This window comes from Schistocerca serialis, chromosome 3 (assembly GCF_023864345.2).
Source record: "Schistocerca serialis cubense isolate TAMUIC-IGC-003099 chromosome 3, iqSchSeri2.2, whole genome shotgun sequence".
Classification (NCBI taxonomy): domain Eukaryota; kingdom Metazoa; phylum Arthropoda; class Insecta; order Orthoptera; family Acrididae; genus Schistocerca; species Schistocerca serialis.
Genome location: NC_064640.1, coordinates 784,133,819 through 784,159,088, shown reverse-complemented (window position 1 = coordinate 784,159,088; position 25,270 = coordinate 784,133,819). Strand labels below are relative to the sequence as shown.

Here is a 25,270-nt window from a genome sequence, read left to right as displayed (position 1 = left end):
CCACTGCTCCACTCACTCTCTCCAAATGATAAAATGACAATATGCAAACTAAAATAGCAACAGTGACCTACAAATAAAAAATGACAATAGATAAATAAACTCATAGCAACCGGAATACTAACACGCAAAACAAAAACACTACGAACTTATGCACCAATCTAATAACATTTAGTTCAATGGTCTTCCACGCTCAAACAATTGCTTTACACGGTTGGTACCGTTTCTCTTTTGACATGTGGATTCTTCTGACACGTAGGCCACAGAAATATATGGGATTCCGTCAGTCGTCGATCCGTTTGTAATCTGTTGAGGTGAACTATGAATTCTATATTTCATTCCTTTCTAACGATTTATGCATGGTATTACAACTTTATTTATGATTTTGATGAATAAACGAATGCGGTTCAAATGGTTCAAATGGCTCTGAGCACTATGGGACTTAACTGCTGAGGTCATCAGTCCCCTAGAACTTAGAACTACTTAAACCAACTAACCTAAGGACATCACACACACCCATGCCCGAGGCAGGATTCGAACCTGCGACCGTAGTGGTCGCGCGGATCCAGATTGTAGTGCCTAGAACCGCTCGGCCACACCGGCCGGCTACGAATGCGGAAATGTAATTAATTAGCATGCTGTTGGTTCAGAGTGAAAGATTCTTGCATAGTATACAGATGGACCTACGAGTTGGTGGAACAATTCTGTAACAAATAAATCTCAATTCATTTGTAAAAAATGGATTTTTTGTTTCATTTACCTTTTGCCGTCCATGGTTTATGAAACATTGAAAGCAAAACTGATATAATGATATTTAAGAGATTGTTCTCAGATAGACAAAGAACTATACTGATCCACGGCATGACAAAAACTGTTTGTATTCTTTCATAAGAAACACACCGAGGAACCAAAATGTTATAACCAGTGCCCACCGCGAGAATTAATACGGCCTGCTGACGTAGTCACGTGACGCGGTAAGCAAAGTTCACATGGTGTATCATAATTAATGGCGTAAACGCATAGAGCTGGAAGTACACAATATTACAAGAAAAAAGTCTAGTAAACAAGGGCTGTAAAATGCATACCTGAAGAGCTACGTGCACTTCTTCATCTTCGATAACTGTGAAACAAATCTCGTACACTATGTGATCACAAGTATCCGGAACCCCCCCTAAAACATACGGTTTTGATATTAGGTGAATTGAGCTGCCACCTATTGCCAGGTACTCCATATCAGCCACCTCACAAGGGAACCTCCCCATCGCACCCCCCTCAGATTTAGTTATAAGTTGGTACAGTGGATAGGCCTTGAAAAACTGAACACAGATCAATCGAGAAAAGAGGAAGAAGTTGTGTGGAACTGTAAAAAAATTAGTAAAATATACAAACTGAGTAGTCCACGCGAAGATAGGCAACATGAAGGACAATGGGACTCTGGGTGCGCCGTGGTCCCGTGGTTAGCTAGAGCAGCTACGGAACGAGAGGACCCAGGTTCAAGTCTTCCCTCGAGTGAAAAGTTTAATTTTTTATTTTCGGTATATGTGACAAACTCTTATGTTTTCATCACTTTTTTGGGAGTGATTATCACAACCACAAGAAAACCTAAATCGGGCAAGGTAGAAGAATTTTTTTACCCATTCGCTAAGAGTACAAGTTAGGTGGGTCGAGAACATTTTCCCGTCATGTGACGCACATGCCGTCACCAGTGTCGTATACAATATATCAGACGTGTTTTCCTGTGGAGGAATCGGTTGACCTATGACCTTGCGATCAAATGTTTTCGGTTCCCATTGGAGAGGCGCGTCCTTCCGTCTACTAATCGCACGGTTTTGCGGTGCGGTCGGAAAACACAGACATTAAACTTATTACAGTGAACAGAAACGTCAATGAACGAACGGACAGATCATAACTTTGCGAAAATAAAGAAAGTAAAATTTTTAGTCCAGGGAAGACATGAACCAAGGACCTCTCACTCCGCAGCTGCTCACGCTAACCACGGGACCACGGTGCTCCTGAGTTCGTAATCTCCTTGATGTTGCCTATCTTGCACATGGACTACTCAGTTTGTATATTTTACTAATTTTTTTCGTAGTTCCACACAACTTCTTCCTGTTTCCTCCATTGATCTGTGTTCAATTTTTCAAGGCCTATCCACTGTGCCAACTTATAACTAAATCTGAGGGGGGTGCGATGGGGAGGTTCCCTTGTCAGTAATCATCAGACATCGTGAGAGAGCAGAATTGGGCGCTCCGGGGAACTGATGAACGTGGTCAGGTGATTGGGTGTCACTTGTGTCCATACTCCCAAACATCCCTAGGTCCAGTGTTTCCGATGTGATACTGAACTGGAAACCCGACGGGACAGCACAGAAGCATACAGGCCGACCTCGTCTGTTGACTGACAGAGACCGCCGATCGTTGAAGAGGGTCGTAATGTGTAATAGGCAGACATCTATCAGACCATCACACAGGAATTCCAAACGGCATCAGGATCCACTGCAAGAACTATGACAGTTACGCGGGATGTGGGAAAACTTGGATTTCAAGGTCGAGCGACTGTTCATAGCCACACATCACGCCGGTAAATGCCAAACGACAATTCGCTTGGTGTAAGGAGCGTAAAAATTCGACGATTGAACAGTGGAAAAACGTTGTGAGGAGTGACGAATCACGGTACACAATGTGGCGATCCGATGGCAGGGTGTGGGTATGACGAATGCCCGGTGAACGTCATCTACCAGTGTGTGTAGTGCCAACAGTAAAATTCGGAGGCGGTGCTGTTATGGTGTGATCGTGTTTTTTATGCAGGGGGCTTGCATTCGTTGTTGTTTTGCGTGGCACTATAACAGCACAGGCCGACACTGATGTTTTAAGCACCTTTTTGCTTCCCACTGTTGAAGAGCTATTCGGGGATGGCGACTGCATCTTTCAACACGATCGAGCACCTTTTCATAATGCACCGCCTATAGCGGAGTGGTTACACGACAATAACTTCCCTGTTATGGGCTGAACTGCACAGAGCCCTGGCCTGAATCCAATAGAACACCTTTGGGATCTTTTGGAACGCCGACTTCATGCCAGGCCTCACCGACCGGCTTAAATACCTCTCCTCAGTGCAGCACTCCGTGAAGAATGGGCTGCCATTCCCAAAGAAACCTTCCAGCACCTGATTGGACGTATGCCTGCGAGAGTGGAAGCTGTCATCAAGGCAAAAGGTAGGCCAACACAATATTGAATTCCAGCATTACCGATGGAGGGCGCCACGAACTTGTAAGTCATTTTCAGCAAGGTGTCCGGATACTTTTGATCACATATTGTATAGTGGAACGTCTTAGCTTTCAATATTTTGAGAGGTGGTTGTATGGACGAGAAGAAAAAAACAGTCTAGTAAAAAGCAGTGTGAAGTGCATACCTTAATAGATATGAGCACTTGCTCATCTTCGATACTGTGAAACACATCTCTTATAGATACAAAAGCAATAATTAGCATAAAAATTGATTTTTAGCCAAAACTATGTTCTTTATAACAAACACCGTCAGCCGTCACTCATCAACAATACTTGTAGTCAAGGGACAATGCTGTCAACAGCACTGTACAGTTTATCAGGAGATAGGGTGAGAAATTGCCATCGGATGCTCTCTTTCAGCATCCCTAATGAGCTGGGCGATCGCATTAGGCTTGCGACTTCAAGTAACCCCACAATCAACAATCACACGCATTGAGGCCTGCGGACCTGGGACAAGCATGACGGAAGTGGCGGCTCAGCACGCGATCCTCACTAAACGAGAGAAATCTTTCACAGGTGTAGCAGAATGGGGTGGAGCGCCATTCTGCCTTTTCTGGTAAAGTCAACATGCCGCGACTGCTGGCGCAATTGACTCCCTCTCACACTACAGCTCATTTTACACACGATTTTCTTGAGGCGTCACTGACTTTTTGCTGTCCAGCGCCATCTGCTGGTCGGTTTCGCATTCGTTTTTGGTTTCACCAAAAAGCATGTGTCATGTTTTACCTCTATACCGACATTCTTACATGAATTAGTGCATTTTCAAATGTTAACGGACTTCTGAGCCACCCTGTAACTGCCTCGCAAAAAATCATAGAAAATATTTTGAATAATACGTCGAACACCGAACATGAAACAGGACTGGAGTTTCAGAAAATAGTGTTACAGCATTAACTGGTAGCCGAAATTAGAAAAATTAAAGAAGGACACTTTTTGTCCTTGGTTCCTTTTAGGCAGTGCATCAACTATCAAGAAGATGAGTTATATATATATATATATATATAAACCGTTAGCAGCGAAACCAGTTGAGGTAGGTACTGGTCTCCAATAAATGAACACAGAAACAAATCAACACAGCGTGGTGAAAGAATAGCTAGCGGCAATACCTTTTAGAAGGCTAAGACATAAAACTAATGGCAGACGTTCTCCGGCAGTCTGTCTAACTGCTGAACACCTGCAGAACCTGCCAGCTGCTTTGGCTCAACACGTTAAGGGCGCGGTTCTACTTTTCTGGGCTCGAAAGTTATGCGCTGGAGTGACTCAAGTTATAGTGGAAGTGTGTCTTTCAGGCAGTTACCTATCGTCATCTGGGTTTTTAATAGCATCGGCGAGCACATTTCTGATAGTTCTGCTCACTGCAATGTCCCACAAATTATGGATAAAAATGTGAAGTTCTCTTGAGCTAAAAATACGCGTATAAAACAAATTAGTACATGTCCTAATGTGAAAAAAACATAATGCACTCGATTCGATAACGTCACAGCCGCGACAGTGTTGTCAGCGAATCGTGCATCGCGGCTCCCCCTCTCATAGTTAAAGAAATCTTGTGTTAAGAAGCCATATAGCAATTGCTACTAGACGCAATACCTCATGACGAGTTGAAGTCAGGACTACAAAAAATGTTCAAATGTGTGTGAAATCTTATGGGACTTAACTGCTAAAGTCATCAGTCGCCAAAGCTTACACACTATTTAACCTAAATTATCCTAAGGACAAACACACACACACCCATACCCAAGGGAAGACTCGAACCTCCGCCGGGACCGGCCGCACAGTCCATGACTGCAGCGCCCTAGACTGCTCGGCTAATCCCGCGCGGCAGGACTACAAATAATACTGGTAAGTGGCGAGTGATGATATCGCAGAAGAGCTCCAAGAAAGACAGGCATCTCATCCAAGCTTACGCTTGCAAATTCGGTGGCTGTCAATCTATCTACAAGAGCAGCTCACACGTGTTGCAACGTCAGCGTACCAAAAGCACCAACATCGCGTCACAAGAAATATAAGCGTTTAGTACGACTACATGCGAATCGAGCAGTTCTCTCCAAAGGTAAGTTACCCTTATCTGTACACAGTAATTGCCGACAATCATTTATTTCGAGGGAAATACGGACACCTAACTGCCCATCCAGACTCATTGAAACAACGGTCATGGTGGCAGCATTGGCTTAGGAACATGGATGTTCAGAATTAAGCGGGTACTGCCCTATACCGTTATTATTCACAACAGATCGACGTGATGAAACCACTTCCTTAGATATTGCGATTACAATGAGTACAGACGAACAATACCAAAGAGCACGATATGTGAAAAAACACTTGCCAACAAACGCTGCGCATCGATTAAATCACGTCGTGAGGAATGCTCTCCATAGGCACCTGACTGACACAGTTCCAACCATCCAACCGGAAACAAAATAGAAAGTTGCAAATGGACGTTCACTAAATTCCAGAACCACTGCAAAATGCGAGGGTTGCTCAAAAAGTAAGGTGACTTCTCAAATTGCGCGGGCAACGTACATTCGATTATCGATTTTTTTTTTTTTGTTATTTTGATACACATGTCCCGTACATATATTCACAGTTTCAAGTGTACAGCACACTTCGGTTGTTTTTGACAGATAGAAAAGTTAGACGTGTTTTAGGGTGGTCGGCGATTTTCGATTATTATAAAAAAATGGAGCAAAAAATTTGCATCAAATTTTGTGTGAAAAATGGAATCAATGGCTCTAAGAGACTTGAAATGTAGACCGTGGCATACAGTGTGTCCGCTGTAAGAAAAAAAAAATGTTTACAAGTGGTACAAGCTCTTCCAAGATGGCCGAGAAGATGCCAATGACGAATCTCGCTCTGGACGCCCCAGCAAATCAACAACAGATGGATAACGTCGAAGCTGTGAAGAAAATTGTTTTGGAAAATTGTCGTATTACCGTAAGAGAAGTTGCTGAGGAAGTTGGCATATCGGTCGGCTCGTGTCACGCAATTTTGTCGGATGTTTTGAGCATGAGATGTGTGTCAGCGAAGTTTGTTCCAAAGCTTCTCAATTTTGATCAGAAAAACCGTCGCAAAAGCATCGATCAGGAGCTCTTGAATGACTTCAGTGATGATCCTGATTTGCTCAAAAGGGTCATAACGACGAGACATGGGTTTACGGTTATGAAGACGAAACCAAAGCCCAATTGTCCCAATTGAAACATACTGGAGAGCCAAGACCGAAAAGAGCACGCCAAGTTCGATCAAACGTCAAAGTTCTGCTTACTTTTTTTTTTTAAATTACCGTGGTGTAGTGCATCAAGAATTTTTGCCTCAAGGTCGTACGGTCAATGAGGAGTATTACCTTGACGTTATGCGCCGTTGGCGAGATGCAATACGCAAAAAACATCCGGAATTGTGGAAAAACAGTTCATGGCTTTTGCATCACAATAATGCACCTGATCATTCATCGTTGCTTATGAGAGATTTTTTGGCCAAAAACAACACGACAATCATACCTCAGCCACCATATTCATCGGATTTGGCCCCCTGCGACTTTTTCTTGTTCCCAGAACTGAAGAGACCTTGGAAAGACGAAGATTTTCAACAACTGAGGAAATAGAAACTGCATCGCTGTAAGTACACTAGGCTATACCAAAAAGTACTTATGAGAAGTGCTTCGAGGATTGAAAGAAGCGTTGACACAAGCAGATAGTATCTGAGGGAAACTACTTTGAAGCGGAAAACATGAACATTGACGAATAAATAAAAATTGAGGAATAAATAAATATTTTTTCCATAAAAATATAAAGTCACCCTCCTTTTTGAACAAACCTCGTACAGAGCTTTATAGCACTTTTGGCTCAGAGAACCCGAGGAACTGTTGATACGGTTAACTGGAAAGGCTTTCCTCAATTCCTTAAAATGGCTTTTTTCTGTCGCAATGTGTAAGCGTTGTGCGTTAAGTGAATCAGTTTATTGCAGATGCCTGTGTGTCCACCCTTCGTTCAAACGGTTCAAATGGCTCTGAGCACTGTGGGAATTAACATCTGAGGTCATCAGTCCCCTGGACTTAGAACAACTTAAACCTAACTAACCTAAGGACATCACACATCCATGACCGAGGCAGGATTCGAACCTGCGACCGTAGCGGTCGTGCGGTTCCTGACTGAAGCGCCTAAACCGGTCGGCCACAGAGGCCGGTCACCCTTCATCATGATGACTCTGCTGAGGACGCTTTCAGTGAGTAATCTGAATGTCTGTGGAGGGACTGCAGTCCATCTTTTCTCATGACCCGAAACCAGAAAAGATAGCCAGCCGTGTTGAACGCTCAGGTCTTGAGCGAAATCGACATTCTAACTTATCCTAAATGTGCTCTACTGAGTTCACGTCGGGGCTCTTGGCAGGCGACTCCGTTTCAGGTGCGTTATTATCCACAAACCGTTACCTCACATACGCTGCTTCATAACAGGCTGCACAGTCATGCTGACACAAGCATAGTCTCCGAACTGTACTTCTACTATACGCAGTACCCAATGCTGTTAAATGCCTTCATATCCTTCAACACTCAGCGCTTTCTTAAGCGCAATAAGGGGACTACGCTCAAACGTCGACAGAACATCCCTATATCGCTACAGTACCACTTTCGTACTTCACTAGTGACATAAGGCGGCAAGTAATGTTCTCCAGCCATTCATCAGACCCAAACCTTTCCTCAGGATTTCCACTGAATATAACGTGATTCACCAATCAAATCACTCATTTCCTCTCATCCACTGTCCAGTGCTGACGCTCTATACACCACCTCAAGCGTTGCTTAGCACTGACTTAAAAAATGTGTGGTATGAGGATCTGCTCGACCACTGTGCCCCACTTATTTTTAACAGTCACTGGACTGTTGGCAGCATTTTGGAATTCACGAGTGACTGCTTCTGCTGTTTTCATGTGATTTTTTACAAGCACTCTCCGGAACGCTCGAGGGTTGCTGTCCGTCAGCACATTAGGTATGCCAGATCGTGCTGTAGCTGTGGCTGTTCCTTCACGTTTCCGCTTCAAAATCACATCACCAACAGTCGACTTCGGCAGCTTCAGAAAGGTTGAAGTTCCAAATGGATGTTATCCAAGTGACAGATAAGGACCAATCCATGTTCGAAGTCACTGAGCTTCGTTGATCGACCCATTCTGGTGTTACAGCTTCTTCACTGACAGCACGATACTTCCCGCCTGCTTTCATAATAGCGGGTCCGCCACTTGTGAGACGTGGTGGTCAATTCCGCATCACGTAGGGCTGTCAAGATACTTCAGATAGTGTATGCCACAATCACTTTTCTCTCAGCCACCTAAATCCTGTTGATGAAAATTTCTACCGACTCCTGGCGTTTTTAAATTAACATCTGATTATTCTGATATGCAACAAGCTCACCTACATCTTGTAATGTTGATACTCATACGTCATCACATATTAACGTAACGTATATTTTTTATTACACGACTGGCCATCAAAATTGCTACACCACCAAGATGATGTGCTACAGACGCGAAATTTAACCGACAGGAAGAAGATGCTGTGATATGCAAATGATTAGCTTTTCAGAGCATTCACACAAGGTTGGCGCCGGTGGCGACACCTACAACGTGCTGACATGAGGAAAGTTTCCAACCGATTTCTCATACACAAACAGCAGTTGACCGGCGTTGCCTGGTGAAACGTAGTTGTGATTCCTCGTGTAAGGAGGAGAAATGCGTACCATCATCACGTTTCCGACTTTGATAAAGGTCGGACTGTAGCCTATCGCGATTGTGGTTTATCGTATCGCGACACTGCTGCTCGTGTTGGTCGAGATCCAATGACTGTTACCAGAATATGGTATCGGTGGGTTTAAGAGGGTAATACGGAACGCCGTATTACTAGTGAGGAGTTTTGGCAGCTAGTAGTTGAGATGACAGGCATCTTATCCGCATGGCTGTAACGGATCGTGAGCCACGTCTCGATCCCTGAGTCAACAGATCGGGACGTTTGCAAGACAACAACCATCCGCACGAACAGTTCGACGACGTTTGCAGCAGCATGGACTATCAGCTCGGAGGCCATGGCTGTGGTTACCCTTGACGTTGCATCACACACAGGAGCTCCTGCGATGGTGTACTCAACGACGAACCTGGATGCACGAATGGCAAAACGTCATTTTTTCGGATGAATCCAGGTTCTGTTTACAGCATCACGATCGTCGCATCCGTGTTTGGCGACATCGAGGTGAACGCACATTGGAAGCGTGTATTCTTGATCGCCATACTGGCGTATCACCCGGCGTGATGGTATGGGGTGCCATTGGTTACACGTCTCGGTCACCTCTTGTTCGCACTGACGGCACTTTGAACAGTGGACGTTACATTTCAGATGTGTTACGACCCGTGGCTCTACCCTTCATTCGATCCCTGCTGAAACCCTACATTTCAGCAGGATAATGCACGACCGCATGTTGCAGGTCCTGTACGGCCTTTCTGGATACAGAAAATGTTCGACTGCTGCCCTGGCCAGCACATACTCCAGATCTCTCACCAATTGAAAACGTCTGGTCTATGGTGGCCGAGCAACTGGCTCGTCACAATACGCCAGTCACTACTTTTGATGAACTGTGGTATCGTGTTGAAGCTGCATGGGCAGCTGTACCCATACACGCCATCCAAGCTCTGTTTGACTCAATGCCCAGGCGCATCAGGGTCGTTACGGCCAGAGGTGGTTGTTCTGGGTACTGATTTCTCAGGATATATGCACCCAAATTGCGTGAAAATGTAATCACATGTCAGTTTTAGTATAGTACGAGGGCAGTTCAATAAGTAATGCAACACATTTTTTTTCTGAAACAGGAGTTGTTTTATTCAGCATTGAAATACACCAAGTTATTCCCCAATCTTCTAGCTACACAACACTATTTTTCAACGTAATCTCCATTCAGTGCTACGGCCTTACGCCACCTTGAAATGAGGGCCTGTATGCCTGCACGGTACCATTCCACTGGTCGATGTCGGAGCCAACGTCGTACTGCATCAACAACTTCTTCATCATCCGCGTAGTGCCTCCCACGGATTGCGTCCTTCATTGGGCCAAATATATGGAAATCCGACGGTGCGAGATCGGGGCTGTAGGGTGCATGAGGAAGAACAGTCCACTGAAGTTTTGTGAGCTCCTCTCGGGTGCGAAGACTTGTGTGAGGTCTTGCGTTGTCATGAAGAAGGAGAAGTTCGTTCAGATTTTTGTGCCTACGAACACGCTGAAGTCGTTTCTTCAATTTCTGAAGAGTAGCACAATACACTTCAGAGTTGATCGTTTGACCACAGGGAAGGACATCGAACAGAATAACCCCTTCAGCGTCCCAGAAGATTGTAACCATGACTTTACCGGCTGAGGGTATGGCTTTAAACTTTTTCTTGGTAGGGGAGTGGGTGTGGCGCCACTCCATTGATTGCCGTTTTGTTTCAGGTTCGAAGTGATGAACCCATGTTTCATCGCCTGTAACAATCTTTGACAAGAAATTGTCACCCTCAGCCACATGACGAGCAAGCAATTCCGCACAGATGGTTCTCCTTTGCTCTTTATGGTGTTCGGTTAGACAACGAGGGACCCAGCGGGAACAAACCTTTGAATATCCCAACTGGTGAACAATTGTGACAGCACTACCAACAGAGATGTCAAGTTGAGCACTGAGTTGTTTGATGGTGATCCGTCGATCATCTCGAACGAGTGTGTTCGCACGCTCCGCCATAGCAGGAGTCACAGCTGTGCACGGCCGGCCCGCACGCGGGAGATCAGACAGTCTTGCTTGACCTTGCGGCGATGATGACACGCGCTTTGCCCAACGATTCACCGTGCTTTTGTCCACTGCCAATCACCGTAGACATTCTGCAAGCGCCTATGAATATCTGAGATGCCCTGGTTTTCCGCCAAAAGAAACTCGATCACTGCCCGTTGTTTGCAACGCACATCCGTTACAGACGCCATTTTAACAGCTCCGTACAGCGCTGCCACCTGTCGGAAGTCAATGAAACTATACGAGACGAAGCGGGAATGTTTCAAAATATTCCACAAGAAATTTCCGGTTTTTTCAACCAAAATTGGCCGAGAAAAAAAATGTGTTGCATTACTTATTGAACTGCCCTCGTATATTTGTCCAATAAATACCCGTTTATCATCTGCATTTCTTCTTGGTGTAGCAATTTTAATGGCCAATAGTGTAGTATACGCTTTCAGAGGTTTCCAATTCGCTCAAGATTTGTACTGCAAAAGTGCATATGGAGTACATGAATTGATTACATTTACAGATCAATGGCACAAGCGGTTCTGAGGTACCAGGTACTGACCCACGGGCGGCAATGCAATCGCTGCCTCTGACATCCAGTCGATCGTACAGATGGCGATTACTGTCCCAGTGTCCGTTATACCACGCCTGCACGACCTGCTCACGTAGTTCTGTAAGAGTTGTTGGTTGATGAGTCGCACGAGTCACTTCGTCCCATCATATCCCACATGTGCTCGAATGGGGACTAGTCCGGAGATCGTGCTGGCCAGGGAAGTTCCTGCACGTATTACAGAGCACGTTGAGTTTCACGGGTAGTGTGAGGCCGAGCATAATCCTATTGGAACAACACATAACCTTCCTGTTGCAAGATCGGGAAAAGAACGAGTCTAACAACATTCTGCACGTACCCAGCTCTGGTTAGTTGGTTAGCGTCCGCTCCAGAAACACCAAAGGTGAACGAGAGTTGTAGCTTATCGGACCCCAGATATTAGACCTGGGGTGGAGCCAGTATGTCTTGCAAGAGTGCACTCTACGAGACGGCGCTCACCAGGTCTACGTCTTACGCGCAAACGATCAACGATCACTTAAAGCACATACCAATGACCGAGGCAGGACTCAAACCCGCGACATCTGCTTTACGATGTTTGAACGCCGCCACCCGAGACCAGAGGGCTGACAGTATTTGAAGCTCCGAATTGAGCGTAAGCGATCTCGGCTGCGGGAACTGGTTAGCATTATCATCACTGTAAAATATTGATTTCTTCCAAATCCTTACATGGTTCGTTAATTTCATCGGTATTGTTTGTACATGCGAAGTACGTGGTTTCAAAATAATATGCAGTATTGAAGTCTGTTGTAACACACGTGTCGAATGCGCAGATGACCGGTCATTTAGCGCACGGGCCGGTCGGAGTGGCCGTGTGATTCTAGGAGCTGCAGTCTGGAACCGAGCGACCGCTACGGTCGAAGGTTCGAATCCTGCCCCGGGCATGGATGTGTGTGATGTCCTTAGGTTAGTTAGGTTTAATTAGTTCTAAGTTCTAGGCGACTGATGACCTCAGAAGTTAAGTCGCATAGTGCTCAGAGCCATTTGAACCATTTGAACCTTTCAGCGCACGTTGTGCTGCACTGGGCCCCTTTCTACGTGTGGTGAAATTCCAAAGTACCACTCAATATAATAGTCTGCGTCTTGAACACCTCCATTTTAGACGTCATTATACTGTAACTTAAAAAATCTGCGCATATATTTCGTGCAGTTTAGTGATTAGAGAGCAGGACAGATGATCAGAGCGTCCCATGTCTGAATCGCAGAAAAAACTTGTTTACTTTCAAGTGACAGTAAAATACAGAATTCAACAGAAATTTTGGAATGCATAACTTTTGTCAGTGAAATGGAAATGCCGTGTGGCTAGGGCCTCCCGTCGGGTAGACCGTTCTCCTGGTGCAAGTCTTTCGAGTTAACGCTACTTCGGCGACTTGCGTGTCGATAGGGTTGAAATGATGATGAAAAGGACAACACAACACCCAGTCCCTGAGCAGAGAAAATCTCGGACCCAGCAGGGAATCGAACCCGGGCCGTTAGGTACGACATTCCGTCGCGCTGACCGCTCAGCTACCAGGATGGACAGTGAAATGATATCACTGGAACGGAGATGACGATAAATTTCGATAGCAGCGAAAGCAACAACAACCAGAAACTTCAAAACATTAAATATATAAAATGAATGTGGATATGTTAATTTATGGCTATGCATATATAAAGCTAAAATAAACCTTTCCTAATCGTGTTTACATTTGCAGAACTATAATGTTATCAGTGCGCCATTGCGGGCAGCGGACGGTTAAAAGTAATTTGTGCGCGACGTACTTTTATTTTCACACATGCCAAATTTGTTTCGATTAATTTCTCGGTAAAATTACGCAGGTTGTAGCTGCTCCGCTGTCTTTCTTCCAACAAAAATGTTTCTCCCTTAAACAACTACTGCATTACTGTTCACACAATTTTTAAACAGTCTGCTGTGTTTTCTATTTCACCTTTGCTTAATGTCAGGCACTGTTTTAACTGCTTAAATGTCAAAAATACTTCGGCGTTTGTCGATCGGATGCGACCACATTAGTTTTCCGTTCAATTTTCATTTTTGAAAGTAAGCCATTCTGTGTATGCTAAGATTAACCTCTGCAACGCGACGATTGTTGAAGGTACGCTAAATTCTTGACGTTAAATACTGGTTTAGGCTACTGAGACTACAAGATGTTCCTTTCTAGCTGTAATCTGGAGTTATGAGGCAAAACACGAGATCTAACGGTCTTCTTTCCCGTACTTTTCTGCCAAAAGCATACGTCAAGAAGGCATGATACCGCATAAAACGTACTAAAAGGCAACCTCCATGAAAGAATTATTAAAAATTAATGAAATAAAATGACCGGGTTCAAGCATGAGTAGAGAGCGAAGGAGAAACCGAAAAAGGTGTATTACCTCATGGAGGCGACGAAAGGCATAGCATCAAGCAAGAATCAGGTTTTCTGTAATTGTATGTTTCCCATTTTTAAACAACTGATTATTTTTATTACCAGGACAGATGGACAGATCAACTACGGTGCACGTTGGCATAATCCGACACGATGATACGAGAACGTCGAAAACGGCAAGAGGTTTGTTATTGGGGGATGTTTACACAGGATGAAATGGGGCCCCTCACACGTCTGCCATCGTCTCTCATCGGCAAGCAATTCAGATGCTACTGTCCGGTAATGCGCATTCATTTGTTCCCGTACAGACCTCTGCAAGCGATCCATATCATCAGCGAAACAGGCTCTACACAATCATTTCCGTATTTTGTCAGAATGGTCTGAGGAACATTCAACTGACAAGTGTGTACTTTTATGGTCATCTGGCATAATCATATTTAGAACGTGAGGGGCGCCATCGAGCAAGATCCGCGTGACTAGGGCCAAACCCCGACCCTTCAATGTGACATGTGATAAGACAGTTGAGGAGTCACGGGTCAGGGTGACTGCGCACCACTTTGTGTAGCGGATTCCACTACACGACGCAATATCGCCGATAGGAAGTGCTATATGCTACTTAGTTGGTCTCTCTGATTCAACACCTCCTGAGTATACTAAAATGTAACACTGTTTTGCTCATACTCGTCTGAAACTGTAATCATTTCCCTACATTCACCAGTATATGGTGGAGGGCACAACATATACCAATAATAATTTACATCCTTCTCATGCTATTCGTCGATGGTGAGTGCAGGGTGAATAACTCTTGAGACGAATACGTGTAATTTTACCTTCACGGTAAAATAAGTATGTTTTTTGACTCGTCTTGGAACGTACGCGCTATGAACTTCAGGAGCATGTCTTTACGTATCGCAATACGTATTCATGCACAGTTTCTCAGAGAGAATATTGAGCATTTTGTAACGTTTTCATGCTCACCAAAAAAATCCTTCGCGGATCGCTTAAGCTTTATATTTTCCTTCTCTTCCGTCAATTCAATTTGGTTAAGGAGCTGAAATCGACCAACAATACTCAATAATTTTCTGGGTAAAAGATTTATTAGTGTTATTCATGAACGAATTACAATACCTTAGGATTCTTTCAGTGAATCTCATCTTAAAAAATAGAGGCTTTGGCCGAGGTTTGTTGAACGAAATCCTGAAAGAAACGTCGACCTTTGAACGCGAGGTAGAGGCCAACACGATCTCATCTTATCTGCCGACCACATAATTACATTTCTGTCGCACTGTCATCATATAAACTTCAGTTGCATCACATGGATATTCCTAAATATTTGGCAGCTTTTAATGATTCCAGTGATTGATAGGCACTAATATATCAAATAACATCGGGTTCTTTCATCTAATCACCCACATTATCTGACTATGCCATTTGTGCGATTAGTGTGATTCTCTCCCGATAACGTAGATAGCTCCCAATTCGATTTAAAAACATAGTCTGCTTTTTTTGTTATCTCGTACTTCCTTCACTTTACACTAGGCGTCATCAACAGAACACGTGATCAGATATACGTCGCCATTGATATACTGCTCATCTAAAGAGAGCAAAATCGCTATAACTAAAATGAAGAGCCAGTAAAATGCTGGAAGTACTTAAATTGGTTACGTAGAGCTTTTTAGGTGTGTTTTACCGGAACTGCGTGTACTGAAACTGCAGTGAATGCACATTTTAAACAATAAAGCTTTATACCCCTGTATTAGTAGGCGGCAGTCCGTCAAAGTCCAGATATTGAGGTAAATCCCCCAAAAAGTCTAATTATTCGTCTGCTATCCTGGAATCGAAGTTCGAACATCAAAATGATGAAAAGTATCTACTCAAATCTCGGAAAACAAGTGACGATAAATTTAGTCAATATGGAAGACACACTTACCTGTTGATGGCTGGCGACGAGGTGGATTGCTGAAGGGAAAATACGGCGAGTCGGGTCCGAACGGTTCGCTGCCCGTACCGCCGTAACTGTTCCCGTAGGACTGCAACAAATACAAAGAAAACATAAGAAAACCACTGTCGAAAAACGTGCAATCGAATCAGGGCACTATTTGTATACCAGTAAAGGGTCGTCAGGTTCATTCCTGTGGCGTGATTAATAAGGCTGCTATAAAAGTAAATGTCGTATAGCGTTGGCTGGGATAGCACTCAAGGTGAGTTAAGCCACCTGTCGGAAAATGTGTTATCCTTTCGCGCACACTGGCCACTTTACTTGTGGATATGTGAGAGTTGTGTCGTATATGTATCTGCATAATGTAAAAGAGTGTAATGGATGCGTGTGTAGTGTAGTGTTATGTTACGTTATGTTTTTGTTGTATGGTGAAAGCGTTTCAAATTTTAACTTTAAAAATCTACTCTGTTCAGAAGTAAGAGTAGTTTAAGTCAGTTTCTGGAATTTTGATTAACCTAAGAACACAGAACGCTCACTACGTACTCTAAGACGTCTTTGTCACTAAACGTTCTGATACATTCAAAACCTGTACCAGAGGCAGATCTCATCTCAAAATTATCCAAGACATCGGACTCTCGATGAGAAGAAGCTGAGTTCAAATCTCTGTCCAGCCATCCAATTAATGCTTCAAATTGTTTTCCTAAACCGGTCAAAGAGAATGCCGGATTGGTTGTTTTGAAAAGGAACGGCTGATTTCCTTCCGCACCCTTTTCCAGTGTGGACTTGTTCTCCGTCTCTAATGACCTCATCGGCGGACATAAGTTCAATCCTAATCTTTTATTCACAATTACCCACTTTGTCAACTCGAATCAGTCTTTAGGAAAGTCATATAACTTTTATACAATGGTAAACCTAAGATGACCTATGACATTACACGCAACTTACGATGCCAAAGAATATACTTCAGAAACACAGCTAAACAAACAGTTTTAAAACATTTAACGGAAACGGATACAGCCAGCTAAGATTTGACAGGCATATCGTAAATTCTGTCTCGAAATTTGACAGATATTCCATAGCCATTCTGGTAGTATGTAAAGTACACCGTCGGCAAGACCCAATCAATACCTAAACTCCCTCTTGGTTATGATACCAATGACAGAGCCATAAAAGCGGAGCTACAAACCACAGTTTTCCGAAATTCCTTCATCAAAGAAGACGAAGTAAATACGCCAGGATTTGAATCAAGAAGTAGATATGCTCAGCGTTACAAAGTAACTCAAATCACTCAGAAAAGGCAAGTCTACCGGTCCAGACTGTATACCGGTTAGATTCCATTCACAGAGTATGCTGATATCATGGCTCCATACTTATCAATCGTGTGGCTCGGTGGCTCATTACCAGATTATAAAGCTAAAGGAAGTGGGTTCCACTGCCTGTCAGTTCTAAGATTTTTCTGTCACTTACCACTTCTTTCAGCTCTGGCAATGTTTGTCGATGTGAAAAATGCATAGTTGCACCCGTAATTCGAAATCCACGTTAAACTGTAGGTCACCCTATAAATCGATGAGTAAGTCGTTTCAAATGCCGGGGGACGACAAGGACATACCATCATCAACAGGACAATACCTACTAAAGCACTGTGATGTTCAAAACAATCTTCGGATTGATGACTGCTTTACTTACTTCATTACTTAGCAACCATACACAACCGCTAGCTCGACGAAATATCTGCACCTCAAGACTGGTATGTTGCACATGTCCCACCTACACACAAGAAAGGAAATAGGAGTAATCCACTGCATTAAAGACCCGTATGACTGACATTGATTTGCAGTAGGAGTTTGGGATACACGCTGTATGCGAACGTTATAAATTACCTCTATTGACAAATAGTCTGCACGGATACAGAAAATATCGTTCTTGTGCAACACAACTTGCTCTTTATTTCATCTATCGACGGAGGTCTTAAACTGATTTCATATTTCTGGATTTCCAGAAGCCTTTTGATACCGTTTCTCACAAGCATCTACAGATCAAATTGCATGCCTACAGAGTATCGTTTTAGCTGTGCGACTGGATTCACGGATTCCTTTCAGAAAGGTCACAGTGCGCAATAATCGACGGAAAATCGAGTAAAGCGGAAGTGATTCCGGCGTTCCCCAAGGACGTGTCAAAGGCCCCCTGCTGTTCCTAATATACCTAAACGATTTAGGAGACAATATGAGCAGCCCTGTTAGACTGTTTGCAGAAGATGCTGTCATTTACCTTCTTATAAAGTCATAACAAGATCAAAAAGGAATTGCAAAATGATCTAGCCAAGACATCTTTAGGGTGCAAAAAGTGGTAACTGAATCCAAATAATGAAAAGTGTAAAGTCATTCACAAGAGTACTAAAAGGAATCTGCTAAATCTCGGTCACACGATAAATCACACAATTCTAATGGCTGTAAACTCAACTAAATACTTGTGGATAACAATGACGAACTACTAAATTTGGAACGATCACGCGGATAGTGTTGTGGCGTGGCCACCAAGAGACTGTGCGTTGGTGGCAGAACACTTAGAGAGTGCAACAAATCTACTAAATCAGGGGCGCCCAACCTTTTAGCTTTCCTGTGCCTCACTGGAAGAATCCGAGTATTTCTGGGACGCACATGCTATACTTGACACTAAAAATAGCCACTGAGCAAAAGAATTAGGATTTATTAATTTATGATTCTTTATTCTAAAAAAGCAAGACTGAATTAATTTGACATTTTATATATGAGATATCGTCAATAATTTATATATAGTATTTACAAATCATAGAATTAATGTGGAATTTAACTCTAAATTTGGGAAACCAATGTATCAGTAAAAGATGTCGCATAAATACAAGAATTTTGATTATTTTATCGAAAATGCTGAAATCGATTTTCAAATTCTCGCATCAAATCGAAATGTACGGCTCCGTATTTCATCCCCTCTTTAGGATTATGTTTGGCCAACGCACTGAAATGAAAGAAACCGTGTGTACTTGTGCTTGCCATAATTTGTTTCATTTGGAACGCGTTTATTCTTCCAAACTTCGTTCTGATATGTAAGTTTCTACCTTGAATGCGTCTGTTTAGCAGTCAAATCTACCAAAAACGCTAAATCTGCCACCCAGTTGGCATCGTCAAGTTCCGGCACAGATTTTGCTTTTGATGTCTTGAACGATTAAATTTAATTATGCTATAAAATCTTTTTAACACCTGGCGTGGACTGTCCCATCTTACTTCTGTAAAATATACGTTATCACCACACTCAGCGTCCAAAATTCCAAGAAATTCCTGGAACTGGCAATGATTCAATCCCCTGGCTCTTATAAAATTCACAGTCCTCACGACGATTTGCATAATGTGATCCATTTTAAAGCTTTTGTGCATAAATTTTCTTGGTGTCTGACGGATTGGCCGGTTACTAGAACGAGGCTCTGGGAGTTCAAGTATAGCAAGGACGGCAGTGTTGAGAACGGGACGAACCAATAACAGAAAACCTTCGTGTGGCGGTAGTTTCAAATTGAAAATATTCAGTTTATTATAACTTCACGCAAACAGTGTTATGGATTTTTTTTTTTTTTACCGATGAAGTGATACCCACTTCTTGGGCTGCCATATGGCCGGCGGGCCGCCGGTTGAACGCCCATTCACTAAAAAACGTGTCTACACTCCGTTTGTCCGTCCTCTTTTTGGAGTGTTGCTGCACGGTATGGCAGCCTTACCAGATAGGATTGACATAGGACACTGGAAAAGTTAAAAGAAGGATAACTCGTTTTGTACGATCGAGAAATAGGGGAGAGAACGTCACGAATACGATACGTACGCGAATTGGAGCGGCAATAGTTAAAAGGAAAGCGTTTTTCGTTGCGGCGAGATCTTTTCAAGAAATTTCAGCCACCACAATTTTCTCCTCCGAATGTGAAAATATGTTGTTGACGCCCATCTACGTAGGGAAAAATGATCAACGTAATAAAATAAGAGAAATCAGAGCTCACACGGAAAGACTGAAGTGTTCGTTTTTCCCGTGCGCTATAAGTGTGAAGCGGTAGAGAAGTAGTGTGAAAGTGGTTTGATGAAACCTCTGCCAGACACTTAAGTGTGGAATGCAGAGTAATCATGTACATGCAGATACGGGTATATAACAGCACAAATTTCATCAAAAATACGTATATAACTTACAAGGGAACCTCCCCATCGCACCCCCCTCAGATTTAGTTATAAGTTGGCACAGTGGATAGGCCTTGAAAAACTGAACACAGATCAATCGATAAAACGGGAAGAAGTTGTGTGGAACTCTGAAAAATTAAGCAAAATATACAAACTGAGTAATCCATGCGACTGATAGGCAACATCTGGGATAGACTCAACTCAGGAGAGCCGTGGTCTCGTGGTTAGCGTGAGCAGCTGCGGAGCGAGAGGTCCTTGGTTCAAGTCTTCTTTCGAGCGAAAATTTTAATTTTTTATTTTCAGACAATTATCAATGTTCAGGCACTGACACATAATCAACTTCGCTCTCCAAAATTCCAGGACATGTTCAGATTTGCTTGGACATATGCACGATTTGACGGACTACACAGGGAAAAATTTGAAAACGTTAAAAACACATGTTTTGACAGAGCACAAGGAAAAGTGAGCGACTGTGAAACTGTTGGAGTCATTTGTTGCAGTTTATGTGACAAACTCTTACGTTTTCATCACTTTTTTGGGAGTAATTATCACATCCACAAGAAAACCTAAATCGGGCAACGTAGAAGAATGTTTTTACCCATTCGCCAAGTGTACAAGTTAGGTGGGTCGACAACATATTCCTGTCATGTGACGCACATGCCGTCACCAGTGTCGTACAGAATATATCAGACGTGTTTTCCTGTGGAGGAATCGGTTGACCTATGACCTTGCGATCAAATGTTTTCGGTTCTCATTGAAGAGTCACGTCCTTTCGTCTACTAATCGCACGGTTTTGCGGTGCGGTCGAAAAACACAGACACTAAACTTATTACAGTGAACAGAGACGTCAATGAACGAATGGACAGATCATAACTTTGCGAAAATAAAGAAAAATTTTTCGCTCGAGGGAGACTTGAACCAAGGACCTCTCATTCCGCAGTTACGCTAACCACGGGACCACAGCGATCCTGCGACCAGATTATGCTTGATGTTCGCTGTCTTCGCATGGACTACTCAGTTTGTATATTTTGCTTATTTTCTTCATAGTTCGACACAACTTCTTCCTTTTTTCTCGATTGATCTGTGTTCAGTTTTTCAAGGCCTATCCACTGTGCCAACTTATAACGAAATCTGAGGGGGGTGCGATGGTGAGGTTCCCTTGTTAGTAGAAATTGGTATCAGTTAATTAAAAGATATGAATAAAATTTTCTTTTTCTTCATTATTTTGAATTTCTTGGATTTCATGTTTGAAATCATTACATTGAAAATGTTCATTCATTAATTGTTGATTATTTGAAGTCAACTCCTGGAATAAATTGTATCTTACGTTAAACAAGTGTGTGTGTGTGTGTGTGTGTGTGTGTGTGTGTGTGTGTGTGTGTGAGAGAGAGAGAGAGAGAGAGAGAGAGATTATTTCTTCCGCAAGTCAGGGTTTGCACCATTATCACTCACTGCTAAGGTATCGTCGTGTTTATCTACATCAAAACGGAAGTGTAACTCCGTGAATTCAGATCCTTTTATGAAACTCACTTTCTTTTCTTATTGAGGGAGCTTTTTACTATTTACGTTCTAATTTTGCACGAAATATTTATATGAAGGAAACCTGGTACAAAAAGACATCGTTATCATTTCAATCGCACCAATTATTTCTTCCTGATTTGTATGGGCTTTCTAGTCATAAAAGTTGATGTGATTTCATTTCTTGGGTAGTTTGCATATTGAGCTGTTTGTGTGTTTGCATAACGGTATTTTTATTTGGTTAACATATTCGATCAGAAGATTAAAATATCCGAAATTTCTAGCACAGAAGAAAAAGGAACATATTTATTGCTCTGCGCCACAGTAAAAACCTGTTGTGCAACAAATACTCTTCTTGGCTGTTTTGATGAGTTTTAAAGGGAAAAACCAGCATATTTATTAACCCAATATGAGTACTATTTCAACGCACAAAAATTGGTGATAAATCAAGACTATTACAAATTAGAAATATGAGTCCACAAACTACATGGGGTAGGGAATTGTGATGTGAAGTACGTAAAAACTGCCATAAATTAGACGTAGTAGGAGGAGATGAACCTGTGAGAAAAATTGTGGATTTTCGGCCACTGTTCTAGGTCTCCATACTACGTGCGCAGCACAATCCAAACTGATTTAGACATGTTCAAGGCCCTAACTAAGATACAAAAGGTAATGTAGTTTTATTATACGCAAACATTCGAACAAATTTTAGCTCTCCCGATAATATAATAATCTGTTAATCCAAAAGCATTCTCTACTGTAGTACATTTATTTCGCAGTGGCTTCAATTTCCCTGCAAGGAATGGCAATAGCTCAGAGTCACAACTGATGCATGAATTAGCACTTCATGCTTACTACATAAAGTATAATTTTATCGCTTTTGCACTTAGCCAGCAGTAAAAGATTTCAATCATTACTTAGCATGTTGGTGAGGAGATGGCTAGTGCTAAAATGTGCCTTTCTTCGTTTCCTAAGTGATCTCACAGCGTGAGTGTGTAAGACTGTTTAATGAATGCCAACGTAATTCAGACACAATTTGGACTCTATAATACACCCATTAGAACGAATTTAATACCTGAACCGTTTGTCACAATAGAACTGGGGCAATACTGACTGCTTGTGCCCACAGTAGTTACCTCATTCGGCCATCGACAAAGATCTCGACGCTATGTAGTCTGCCTCACGTATTAGAAATGTATACACCACCTTGGGAAACATTATGTACAATTCCTCTTGAAACCTGCAATGAGCAGTACAATAACGCGCAGTTTTATCAATCGTCACTATCAGCATTTAATTCAGAACTTTTACAACAATATTGGTTACGAAGTAGGACTGTCATTCTAAAGATGGCTGACAGAGTAACGACACAACATTCTTTAACACAGCTTCCTTGAATGAGGGTTTCATATGAACAGCCGTGTTGGTGCAACTGGCTTAGCAAATGTAGTGAAATACACTGCCAAAAAAAATTTGCAACACCAAAAAAATTATTAATGTAGGGTAAAGAAATTGAGGGAATACATTTGACTAGGTAACGTATTTAAGTGACTAACGAAACATACTCACAGGTTAAAGTACGAGCGAGATAATCCACTGCAAATGTGAAATGCTGGCACATTAATAACCAGCGTAACCTCCAGAATGTTGAATGCAAGCATTTAACCGTCCATGCATTGTATTTTACAGATGCCGGATGTCAGTTTGTGGGATGGAGTTCCATGCCTGTTGCATTTGGTTGGTCAATACAGGGACGGTTAATGCTGCTTGTGGATGACACTGAAGTTACCGCCCGACTGTGTCCCATATGTGCTCGATTGGTGACAGATCTGGTGGTCGAACACGCCAAGGCAACACGTCAAGACTCTGTAGAGCATGTTGGGTTACAACAGCGGTATGTGAGCGAGGGTTATCCTGTTGGAAAACACACCCTGGAATGCTGTTCATGAATGGCAGCACAACAGGACGAATCACCAGATTGACGTCAAATTTGCAGTCACGGTGCGTGAGATAACCTCGAGTGAGCTCCCGCTGCCATACGGAGTCGCACCCCAGAACGTAACTCCAGGTGTAGTTCCAGTTTGTCTAGCACGCTGACACGGTGATTGCAGGCCCTCAACTGGCCTCCTCCTAACCAACGCACAGGCATCACTAGCACCGAGGTAGAGCCAGCTGTCATCATACAACACAACAGACCTCCACCCTGCCCTCCAGCGAGCTTTCGCTTGACACCACTAAAGTCCCAAATGGTGGTGGTTTGAGGTCAGTGGAATGCACGCTACAGGGCGTCTAGCTCGAAGGTGTCCTTGAAGTAACCGATTTGTAACAGCTCGTTGTGTCACTTTGGTGCCAATTGTTGCTCAAACTGCTGCTACAGATGCATTACGTAGCGCTAGAGCCATACGCCAAACTCCATAGTCTCCCCTTTTGGTAGTGCAACGTGGCTGTCTGGGAGCCCTGTCTTCTTGCGACCGCACATTCTTGTGAGCACCGCTGCCAGCAATCATGTACAGTGGTTACATTCCTGTCATGTCTTTCAGAAGGAACATCCAGCTTCCCATAGACTTATTACACTACCCCATTCAAAGTGAATGAGGGGCTGATGTTGGCATCTTTGCCGCCTTATAGGCATTATTGACTAACATCAACTCACCTCGTCCAATTTCAAAGGTAATTAACGCTCACGAACGTTACTGCGTGTGTTTAAAGCAAACCTGATTCCCATCCTCACAGCGGTGGAACTAGAGCCACTCTTAAGAGACTGGCGTGAACTCTGAATAGCCGTCATCTTTCAGACGTAGAAATTGGCCTACAAACTTTCGTTTATGTCCCAGAACTCCTTCTTGGTGTTGCGATTTTTTTTCTCATAACTATATGTAAAACCCTTACTGCGATAAAAGAGTAGATCAACGTTTCTCATTGAGACAAAGAACATGAAAACGTCTTTCCACTGTTTCTGATGTTCAACAGAAAAAATTCTATACAGATTCATTTACTTTAAGATATTTTTTTGTTTGCTCTACACAACTAACATGTAATATTATTTATTATTTCGTCGGTGCTGCCGACAGCGCTGCCTCACCATGAATATTAAATTGGTCTGAAGATGGCCGTATGAACGAAACAGGTCGCCAAATAATGTAAATCGCAGTTTCGAATGTTTTAAGATAATTTTTGGTGGTTGTAGTGGATAATAAGTAAAATAAAAACAGAAAAACCATGCACAGAACCAGTTTATCTCATAAACAATAGGTGCACATATTTTATAAGAGAAGAGTGCAGACGATGGCCTATGCACATGGTTGTATTCAGACGCAGCAGTATTTAAGAATTTCGTTGGATTCTGTGAGCGGAAACCTCGTCTCGTAATCTGCCCTAGAAATTTTCTTTGCGTTTGTCAGAATTTTATTAAGAGGATGGGCGTAAGCCTCTAGGTAGCAGACGGTGCTGATACTATTACGGTACATTCACCCAAGTTCTACCTTCAAATGGATCAGTTCATTAGTAAATGGTGGACAGCTCGTTATCTCTAATTCCTAAAATTATCATCACTGTTTCTGCCTTCCTATCAACCTCGTGAAGCCTCTGCCTTTCCGATAGA

The 25,270-nt window shown here is 42.8% G+C and overlaps 1 protein-coding gene across 6 annotated transcripts in view; it reads right to left on the bottom strand.

Moving 5' to 3' along the window:
* The window catches only part of LOC126470629 (transcription factor 12), a 748,727-nt gene that overhangs the window by 525,630 nt on the left and 197,827 nt on the right, over window positions 1-25,270 (bottom strand). For all 6 annotated transcript variants that reach the window (XM_050098596.1, XM_050098600.1, XM_050098601.1 and 3 more), the window contains exon 3: window positions 15,953-16,052. In XM_050098596.1, the coding sequence (XP_049954553.1) occupies window positions 15,953-16,052 (100 nt within the window). The remainder of the gene's footprint in view (window positions 1-15,952; window positions 16,053-25,270) is intronic.